Source organism: Astyanax mexicanus, chromosome 1, assembly GCF_023375975.1.
Source record: "Astyanax mexicanus isolate ESR-SI-001 chromosome 1, AstMex3_surface, whole genome shotgun sequence".
Taxonomy (NCBI): Eukaryota; Metazoa; Chordata; class Actinopteri; order Characiformes; family Acestrorhamphidae; genus Astyanax; species Astyanax mexicanus.
The window spans coordinates 50,880,103-50,891,549 of NC_064408.1; the positions used below are offsets into that span (position 1 = coordinate 50,880,103).

The 11,447-nt window shown below is 37.4% G+C and overlaps 1 protein-coding gene across 1 annotated transcript; it reads right to left on the reverse strand.

Annotated features, from left to right (window-relative positions):
- Positions 1–6,004: 6,004 nt before the first annotated feature.
- LOC103025634 (carbohydrate sulfotransferase 12-like) lies at positions 6,005–8,878 on the reverse strand. The gene has a single exon (XM_007255222.4). It carries the CDS (start codon positions 8,261–8,263, stop codon positions 7,070–7,072), a length of 1,194 nt encoding a protein of 397 aa, XP_007255284.3. The 5' UTR covers positions 8,264–8,878; the 3' UTR covers positions 6,005–7,069.
- Positions 8,879–11,447: the final 2,569 nt, after the last annotated feature.

Consider the following 11,447-nt stretch of genomic DNA (forward strand, 5'->3'; position numbering starts at 1 on the left):
CTCTGGTCTCTGTATAGTGCTGCTGCTGCACGGGCTGTATCTCCAGCTTTTCTCCGCTAGATGACTCCAGAGACGAGAGTAAAAGGCCACTAAACTGCTTGGCCAAAAAAAGGTCACACGCTAATGTTTCGGTTGGAGCGCCTTTATCTTTGATTGCGGCACACATTCACTGTTGCATTATTTCGATAAGCTTCTGCAACGTCACACTATTTATTTCAATCCAGTGTTGCATTAATTTTTCACCAAGATCTTGCAGTAGCATTGATGATGGTAGAGTCTGACCACTGCACAAAGTCTTCTTCAGCACATCCCAGAGATTCTCAATGAGGTTAAGATCTGGACTCTGTGGTGAACTCTCTCAATCCATGTGTGAAAATGATGATCTCATCCGCCCTGAACCCTAAACTCTTTCACAATTCCAGCCCAATGAATCCTGGCATTGTCATCTTTGGAATATGCCTGTGCCATCAGGGAAGAAAAAATCTATTGATGGAATCAATCAATCGTTATATATATCCAGCAGTGTCATACCACCACTTACTTTATTAAGTGCCTTAAAGCAGATAATGCTCTAGAATATGTAGAACAGTGGGCATAGGCAGTAGAATATGCAGGAACAGGGTTGAGAAACACTGCTCTAACCTGACTTCTGTTCATTTGTAGTTCACAGTTAGACCACATGTCCTGAGTAAATAGAGGAATTCCAGGCAAGTCCAATTTTTCCCTCTTTTTTTTTTTACTGTATTTGTAAATGTTTTGAGCAACTATACTGCTACTAATAAGGTTAAACTCCACCTGATTAACAGTTTAGCTGGAATATGAGGAGTATATTTGACAGACCAGATCACGTTCTCACACCACAAATGAACCGCTCCAGAGTTAATCTGGAACCGGACCGAGACCACCTCCATCTGAAAGAGTCAAACATCTCTTCTCCTTAAAGGCAAAAGTGCTAAATATAAAATAATTTAATTTCTTAACTAAAATGGGAGAGCAATAACATCACTACGATCTTTGGAAAAACACACAAGATCTATTCCTGTCAGCTCACACACACAATTACTATAATCCTAAAATGCAGAAGCTGAGCTGACAGCCTGAGTCAGTTCACTCTCACTGATAAGCTATTTTTTGTTTTTCTGCCCGTTTTTTATAACGCAGCTCTGGACTCTCTGCTCACTACTGCTGCTGCACGGGCTGTAGCTCCAGCTGTCCTCCGCTAGATGACTCCAGAGAAGTGCATCTAAAGCGCATCTGAACTCTATAGAGGGTTTTCCATCCACCTAGTTTTTGCGCATTTTGAAAATGCGCATGAAAAAAGCTGGATGGAAAAAGTCAAAAATTCGAAAAAAGCCCCAAATATCGCAAAACGATTTTTACGCTAGGAGGGGGTGGAAAAGTTAGAATATCGCATCGCCAAAATTCGGAAAAACTGGATGGAAAAGGGTTTTTCGCATAAAAAATGACGTATCACCTGTGGTATATGGTGCGCCGCGTTATTGCGCTGTGCTATTTCTCGCGCCTCCGTCGCGTCCGGTAATGCAATGTACCGGTTCATTAGTTTTATTCGTATTGCTTGGCATACAGCGTACACACAACGATGGACTGTTGTAACGCTTACACCAAATGTTTCACCCACTACTCTGTACTCAGCACAGGTGGCCAGCTTGTATATGGCGATGGCGATTCTCTTATCAGTTGGCACAGGTGGGCGATGACTGGAAATACGTGGCCCTACATATGGTCCAATCATGACGCACAGCTTTTCGAAAGTTGTTTTGGACATTCTAAAATGCCGAATCCAAAGCTGATCAGAAAAATGGCTCTGAACGATGTTCTCCCAGAACAGTTTGTTTCGTTTGCGCTCCCAGGTATACGGTGGCTGTCGCCGTGGTCGCGCCGAGATTTCCGCCCTTAATAACGTTTCCAGTGCTCGTCCTGCCCGGCGTCTTTGAACAGCAAACATCATCACCATGTAGAGATGGCAAATGGACACGAAAATAATTCTGCACAGAGCAAATCAGAATCAAACCTCTCCATGCTTGTTTGGCGTCCTCTCCCACGTTATCTAAAGTTTATTCGCATAACTGTAGTGAATGGAAACACGGCTTAATTCGCATTTTTTCCTGCCGAAATTTGGAAATTGCGCATTCTTTTTTCGAAAGGTTTGGATGGAAACCTGCCTTATATGAAGTTTATTCCCAAGGTCTGCATCCGAGGTGTTCAATTATTATGATTATGACCCCCCGGGTTGTAATATTCCTGCGTGCGAGTGTCTGCATGCTGCCCGTGTGTTTGTATGTCTGTTTTGCAGTGTGCAGTCCCACAGTTGGCCACCAGGCTCTCTATAAAAGAGCATTAAAGAAGCGTTCAGTAGGAAAAGAGAGCGAGCCTGTGAAATAGTTACAGCCAGGGTTGCCAGGTCCAACAGAAATATCCAGCCCTAAGTCAGTCTAAAACCCGCCCTTCAAAAGTTTAAAACTAGAATATGTCTGTCACACGTCTGAAGCAAATGGCAAAACAACTTGGAGTGTATTTTGTTTATAAGAGATTTATTATCAGTATTGCTATTTATCTTAAAGTCAATTACAATATTGTAACATTAGAGTTTTATTAGTTTTTTTTTTTTTTTACAACAGTTTTATGTCCAAGTCAAGTGCATTTATTTGCCCCTCCTGACTTCTCCTCTTCCACTTTATTTTTTATTTTTTCATAGCCTGGTGGTTTCTGGTTACATTGTGATTTCTCTCTGTTTTTTTGGCAACAGCTGTTATTTTTAAAAGTAGCCCAAAAAACGGACCACACAACTGGGTTTTCTAAGAAGCCCAATTTGGTGGGAAAAACGCAAAACTGGCAACCCTGGTTACAGAAGTCCAATGTCAAAACAACGCAGAGATTTGTCTGCCCTGCCCACTTCTACCCAGAAGGAAAGCTCACTCAGGTTGCCAAGTTGAGGAAGCTGAATCCCAGTCTCTTTTCTGCGTTCAATGTTAAAGCAGCTTCACACTGCACAACTATACACACTGGTCTGGAACATAGAACCATCTCGCTTTATTTACTTTCTTTCTTCCATGCCAGATAGCTCTGACCAATCAGGGGAGACACTGTGCTCGCGTGGTTGGGTGCGGCACATTTTTGGTGCGTTTAGGTTTTTGTCTGTGTGAAAACAAACCAAATAAAGGGGGAAACCCTCCAAGTAAACAAACTCATCAACTACACCAACTACAGGTGTGAAAACGCCCTTAGTTCCTCCTCTCATAGTTTTGTTTAATTTTGTGTTTCCTTTTTGAATAAAGTTTTAGCGTTGGGCATATGTAATCAAAATTGTAGGTTCTTGAGAAAAATGTCAGCCAAATATTTGGTGTGTGGAACCACACTGTGTGTACATGTTTTAGTTAGTCCATTTTGAGAAATACTACTGTAATGTGGAACTTCAGGGAAAGCTTTATAATGGCTATGGCTGTGGCAGTTGTCCCATTATAACTGAATTATATTTTGCATGAAGTTGCTTTATCACTTTCAAATTTTGATATTTACTTTCATTTGCTATTTAGAGTTAAGGAAATAAGATATCAGACTACATACTTTTGTTTAAACTTGGTTAATAAATCATCAGCTTTAAACATCTACATTGCAGTGAGGTGGAATTTATAGGATCTTCCTTCAGGTGGAAGGAGGTCAGATTCAGTTAGTTATACTGACCAGGTGTACATAGGATCCGCCTTCATGTGGAAGAGGGATCTGATTCGGTCAGCTAGTCTGACATTTGTCACTGTAGGATCTGCCTTTAGGTGAAAGGGGATCAGATTTGGTTAGCTTCTCTGACAATGTTGTGTAGCACCTTCTTTTATGTGGAAAGAAATCTGATTTAGTTAACATTGTTTTTTTCATGTGTCCAGTCTTGTTTTAAACTTTCATTTGTTTAGATTTACATGCAAAAAGTTACAATATTATGCCAAAATATGAGAGTTGTGACTGAAATCATGTCATTAATGTATTGTTCAGGCTATTTATGTCACAATTATCACAACTACAGCAACTGACAACAATACTATTAATAGAATTAAGAGTGAAATGCAAGTAAAATATGACCAATACTTACAATTATTAATTTGATACATTTTTAATCGTAACTGACAAAGCTTTTAAAAAAAATACAAAAAATATGGATTAGGGTTTAGTGGCTCTTTAAACTCACTTTTAAACCAACTTTTTCTTGTTTAGTGTAGAGATTGTTATCAAGGAGACAACATAGGACCTCGCAGACATGGCTGATATGGTTTTCTAGGGATTCAAGGCAAATCCAAATACTTTTTCTTTACAGTAATTGTTTATGTTTTGAGCAACTATACAGCAACGAATTCAATAGTGTGACAATGTTTAACCCTTGTGTGGTGTTCATATTTTTGTAACTCGTTTACTTTGTTACTTGTATTTAATACAGCAAAATTAAGCAATTTTACATTAAAATGCTTTACACATGCTTGCTTCACCTAAATTGCGAGCAATATAAACAGCTTACATGGTTAATATTTGCCCTGTACCTTTCTTATGTTACATTTCTTTCAAAAAGTGCTACTCTTTTTTTATTAGTTTTTTAATAAAATGTAAAAGAAAATGAATTTAACTCAAGATATGAGTAGAAAATTTGTTTAGTTTCAAATTTACAAATGAAGCAATGTTTATTAGCCCTTGGCCAAACATACTGTATGTAATATAAATGTGTGTGTGGGCCAATGCCAATGAGTTTGAGTTATAAAAAATATTTTTTTAGTATCATTTGATGAAAAATGAAAACGGGTACCACAGACCCGAACACCACACAAGGGTAAAGCAAGTCTGAAAAAAGTATAGAGAAAGATAATAAGACAAAGAAATGTTGCAAAAGTAATTCATTTAATAGGTGAGTTGTGAATGTTGCTAAACTCATTTATTTTAATAGTTCAGCGTTAGCATTTGTTACAGTTTGTTCAAATCTGAAGTATTGATCGAAAGAAAGAACAGGTTAGGAGAAGCAAGAATATGCAAAAACATACGGGATATATGAGTAATTCTTAAAAAGTATTTTTTTCATGTGTAGGCCCTCTTAGAACTAATAATGATTAATATTTCTTTCAATCATTTGTTTCAGTGTGTCATAAAATAACAAATTAGAAACAAGTAAGCTTTTTTTTAATACACTGTTACATGAAATCCATTGTTGACATACTGTTTTGCATACTTTTTTTAAGGAATGGATTTACTGAATATATCTGGCCCATGTCCTTATTAACTGGGCTGAGTCCCGGATATTTACATACCAAGGCACTGCCCCTGGCTTCATCTACATACTCCTCCAGTTAGTTTTCTTTCAGCACTAATGAGTAGGTAAACATGGAACTTGGGGAAAACCAATAGAACGCTTCGTATGCAGAGCTAGTCTACACAATAGTTCAACAGACAAAAGACAGGGTATTTACATAAGGGGGAACAGGTGGAAACAAAACTCCAGGCAGGGATCAGACATAAGGCTTTATTAAAAAAGAGCAATGCAAAAACACAAACATGGAAAAGCAGGGTCAGCAACAGAAGATAAAAACATAGAGGGATAAACATACCAAGGTTAGATAAGCAGTCCAGGGTCATTACATAGTGAGAATAAAGAGCTGCAAGACTTGGTTCCTGGCTAATGTACCTCTACCAACATGATGTGGAGATGGGTGAGTGCAGGAACAGCCTTGTCAAAAAATGTCAAAAGGAAATCCAGTAACCTGTAATGTAGTACATTTTTAAAATGAGAACACACACTTGGAACAATGGAAGCCACCTCTGCACTCAGGGACGCAAGTTAAATGCCTGGCTCATTGTTAAGGGTGAGGAGAAAGGGCCTCTCTTCTCTTTCACCTTTAGGCCATGGCTGGTTTGGCAGCAATTATAAAAAGCAAGTTTGGGAAAAAACTGCAGAATTTCATGAAAAGAACATCTTTAGCTGTTAAACACAAAACCTGAGTTCAATTAGTCACTGTTGTATTTAGCATCATAGAAGGTTTCACTAGTCAAATATCCTTTTAGTCTAATATAAAATAATTTTGATTTGAGTGTAGTTTTCTTGCCCTTGCAATTTCCGAGGTTTTAGACATACAACAAACAAAATGAAATAAAATGAACTCTCAATGAACTGACCTGAACAGATAAAATGATAAATTATGTGGCACCACCGACATTATAGTGTGGCTGTGGTTTTGTTACTTTATATCCAGTATCCTCAGGCTTGCTTTCTTTGTATAGTATAAGTTGTCTAAATGTGGGATGCTCAGATATCTTTAAAGCACACATACATTATAGGTCCTCCTTTAGTTACAGCAGCTATGCTTAAAAAAGAGCTGCATAAATGAAATGAGTAATGGTCACTGTGAATCATCTTATACCATAAATAGACAGCAGTGCACTGAAACTGTGTCAGGAACACTTTAGTTACCATATGTTTATTATTATGTTATGCAATGCAATGAATCGCTTTCCAGTCATTGTATAATATTTGGGACAGTTTAAATGCTTGTAAACAGAAATGCACCCTATACTGCCATAGGATATGACCTTTAAATGTAATACCATATCACTTTCTGCAAACTGTCATTCTGCAGAATAGCCCAAGCAATCGAGAGAGAAGCTCACTTTTCTCCAAAGAAAGATAGATACCCAAGATACCATTTGGACTACAATAAGGTTTTCAATCAAAGGAAAAAATGAAAAAGGATAATGTCACAATGCTATGCTAATCACACTGATATGAATGTTTTGAGGTGCTTACAGCTACATTTTAAAATCTGTATTGATCCATTGACATTTAGCTACAGAAACATGGATCCTATTAAACCTGTTTTAATGACATTTCTTATTTACAACTTTTTTTTATAGATAAACAGCAAAGGTTCCTGGAATCTATGCTAACTTATTTGTCAGAGTGCTAAATAAAACATAGGTTGTCCGATATTGAATCCATTCATTTTTGTTGCACTGCTGATTCAGCTGGTAACCTGGTTTGAAAAGTTCTGAAGCACTGATCCAGATGGATCCAGTATACAGCACATCATGTGTATGAAATAACACTTTGAGCAGGAGATGCATTTTCAAGGAAGTTTTCAGGTAGAGAGTATCCAAAGAGCTTGAAATCCAGCTCATAAATTTCATAGAGTTTTCTTCTCCATTCGAAGGGTATTTTAGTAAACCAGTCGTTTATCCAGCTCTCTTCTGTTCTGTTGCTGGGGCTCTGTGGGAATTGGATGATGTGGTCGACTTTGAGGAAGTGCAGCAGATGTTGTGCATCCTCGTTCATGGTTTCCATTTTCCCAACAAAATCATATTCAATCTGGCACGGATGGCACAGGTAATACATCTGCCTCCAGTGCTCCTGAAAGGCGAGGCTGTAATAATCTGGAAGGTCCACAATGTAGTGGATGAACTCGGAGAATGTTGGACGTATACCTGCTGCATGAGCACGCTCCGCGCTGGCTGGCGGTGAAATTTTCCTGTACCTCTTCATGATAGGAACAGCGAGGTAGTTGTAAAAGTAGTCATTTTTCTTTTCAAATTTGTCCCTGTAGGCAGAAATGAGCCTGACAAAAGGGTGCCTGACAAACAGGAACTTTTTATACTTCTTGATCTTCTTGTTCATCACATTCCTGTGGGACCTGTTGAGATAGACAACACTGTTGCCATGAATTTGGTCTCTGGGAATGTCCGAGTGATTTTTGTAGGGAACGCCGTTCACCTTCAAGCTCTCGCTCAGGAAAATCATGATGCTTTTCCACTCTGTACATGCAACCTTTGGAATGTAACAGTAGATTATTCCATGCCGGTCATCCACAATGAGGTTTGACAACTGATCATGTGGAATGTCGTTAAGTGTGGCTCTTTTTAAAAAGCCTAAAGACGCACTGCGGCTGCACAGGTTGTGAATCAACTTCTTTCTGGCATACTGTGTGTATTGCAGATCCAGTACCTTGGGACTAGCGTGCCTCATGCTCCTCACAAACGCATCCTCAGATTCCTTGGTCTCCAGATCCTTGTTCAGTGCTGCAGGTCCAGTGGTCTCCAGACTGTACGTTCCGTATGTGGACTCAAACTGGTCTTGATGCTGGTTTGAACACTGTTGTAAAGTGATAACATGTTCAGAGTTGAAAGAAAACTTGTTTATTCCAACATCTAAATTCCAAAAAACCACAAAAACCAGCGAGAAAGATCCCAGGCAAAAGAAAAGCTGTACAAATCTTGGCATATTCATTGCTTCACCAGACGCTGAATATGAATGAACAAAATAGCAGGGCCTCAGGGATGTACAAGTTCACTGGAAAATAATCCGTTTTAGGGGTGGCGGTCTTCCTCATGATATGTCAACCGTTGACCTTACTGGTTCTGAACATGATACGTAACTTTTCAAATCTATTTATGTCTAAATCTCACCAACATTTAACTTAACTAATCTCAGCAGCAAATGTTTAAGATACATCCAAATCGCGTATACAAAAACTTCAAACTGACTGCTCCGCCAGTGCTAATGCTGGTGGGAAACTAGTTCAATGGGCAAGGAGTCTATTGTTCTCCCATAGCCTGTAGCAACTTCAGCTTGAAGAATGAAGAAAGTAAGTTGAATAGAAAGAAGAGAAGACAGTAATACAGTCATGTCAGTACTGGGCTTTTAATGATGTATTTAGATTTTTTTTCTAATGAAGAATAAGTTACAACTTACATTTGAAAGGAAAAAAAAACAGATTGTAGTGCATAACGTATCCTAAATAATAATAAGCTAATTCTGCCCATCTTTACTTCTGAGAGCCAATCTGTATTTGTACCACGTACTGGTTCAGCCTTTGCACCAGTCCTAAATGTTTTTGAATGAGTTTAAGGTTTTTAGTAAGATGGTAAAATGTCTCAATATCTGATATCATTGCTGCCCAATGACAAACATGTATCTCCAAAACACCACTGTAAAACAGTTTATTTCAGGTAACTTTTAGATAGTTTTATTTTTCCCAAGGTATGCAGTAAAAAAAAAGAATAAAAGAATTGTGTTCAATGAGATTTGCAAATCATTGCATTCTCTTTCTATTTAAAGAATTATTTTTTTATAGGCTGTGGCCACGTGCCATTTCCTTCTCTTTCCTTTCTCTGTTTCATTCTGTTGCATAACAATAAACAAATATAAACCAATTTTATATAAACAAATAAATGTAAAACAATAAACAAAGATGACAAGTAAGGAAGTAGAACTACTGCACTACTGTCCATTTAAGTACTCAAATGCTGTAACTGTGTCTGCTGGAGTATTATTTCCTTCTTCTACTTCCACTTTTAACACAAGTTTAATACTTTTACCCTGATAAACATTTAAATGCTGCATCATTATAATTAATAGCAATTATAATAATCATTTCAAACGCACATTGTTAGATAACAGATGATTTGTCATCGGGTTTGATAAAGCTGCTCATCATTGAGTGAGTTTGCTGCATTTAAGCAGAGCTGAACACAATCAACTAGCAGCGGTTATACATCTAATCTGTTACATCACCTAAAGCAATTTCGATACATACAATATTTTCCTTATTCTGTCTGAAGTGCTTTTATAGCTTATGTTGTAACTAAGTTATTTATAGCTGATAAAGTCTATAGGTTTGTTTATTTAATGGGGATGTCCTGTTCCTCTTATGTATATGAAGGCTTTTTGTATTCTTTATCCTTGTTAAAGCACTTATTTATTCATTTAAAGTTTTAAACTGTTAAATTGGTTTACAAAAGAATAAGAAGCTCTGCCTCTGTTGTAATTTAAAGTTATTTATATTGGTAATAGGTATATAGGTTATAGGTTTATGTTTTACAAGGATATCATGTTTTTATTTTGCTATATGCAAATAAAATTGAGCATTGATTTATTTTGACCATTTTTATTTCTGAAGTATTATATAGTTTTTGTAAGGATTCTTAGTTTTTTATATCAATATAAATACTTTGAAGGTTTTTTGGAGGCCTTCAAAGTATTCATATTGATATCGAACTTATATTGAATCGACCGAAATGAAGGAATATATCGCAATATAAATTTTTGCCATTTCGTCCAGCACTACTTCAACAAGACAACGACCCTCAAAATCTACTAAAGCATTCATACAGAAGAACATGTACAACGTTCTGGAATGATCATCTCAGTCCCCAGACCTGAATATTATTAAAATCTGTGGTGTGATTTATAGCGGGCTGTTCATGATCAGAAACCATCAAACCTGACTGAACTGGAGATGATTTGTAAAGAAGAATGATCCAAAATCCAGACTCTCAATGAAAGCTATAGGAAGAGTTTAGAGGCTGTTATTTATTTGCAAAATGAGGATTTAATAAATATTGATGTCATTTTTCTGTTTTTATGCACCTGCCTAATTTAGTTTAAAGAATTATTGCACACTTTCTGTAAACCTATAAACTTTATTTCACGTCTCAGATATCACTGTGTTTGTCTGCTATATGATATATTTAACTGAAATAGCTATAAACCTATGATTTATAAAGGAAAATCATGAAAATGACCAGGGGTGCCCAAACTTTTACGTACCACTGTCAGGAATGACCCAGGCAGGGTGAGGAGGAAAGCGGACGCAAGTGCAGGTAAGGGCGAAATAAATAAATAATTGATTAAATAAATAACAAAGAAACAAGGAATAAGTAACATGAAACAAAGATACACAAATAACCATAAACCAAAACAAACGAGAGAAACCAGAGAACATAAATTAAACAAACTAGATAGATAATAACAAACAAACAAACCAGGAGTAAATAAACAAAGAAACAAACAAGGCACTGAATAAATACAAAACTAAACAAGGCAGGGATATATATACAGGGAAATAACAAGGAACTAAACACTAAGCAGGGATCTGGGGAAACGAGGAAGAAACAAGAAACTAGAAAACTAAACAAGAAATAAATACTGAGCAAGAACTAGGGCTATGAAACGCGGAGAAACACAGAGAGACAAGGAGCGACAAAACAACAGAGGATGGTGCAAAGACCGACGAGGCACAAGTGGCAGAGGAGGGCTATTTAAACAAACAGGAAACACACTAGAAGTGGAAACTCCTGGGGAAGGGGCGGAGCTACAAATGAGACACGTGGTGGAAAAGTACTGAGACGGGAGACACAGGGGAGCACAGGTCACGTGGGGAAGACACACAGAGACACGAGACGAGGCCAAGACGTGACAACCACTGTACATGCCTGACATTGACAAATCCCCAACATTTAATTACATTTAACTTTAAATAAAATAGGTGATCAGTACTGGAGGTAATCTTGAACACAACTTTATAACATAAGTTGGGGGGGCACAGGGATTTAAATACATAGCTAAGACATTATAATGAAAATGTTTAAAAAAACTCAATGTCAATCCTCTCGCCACACTGAGAATTCCT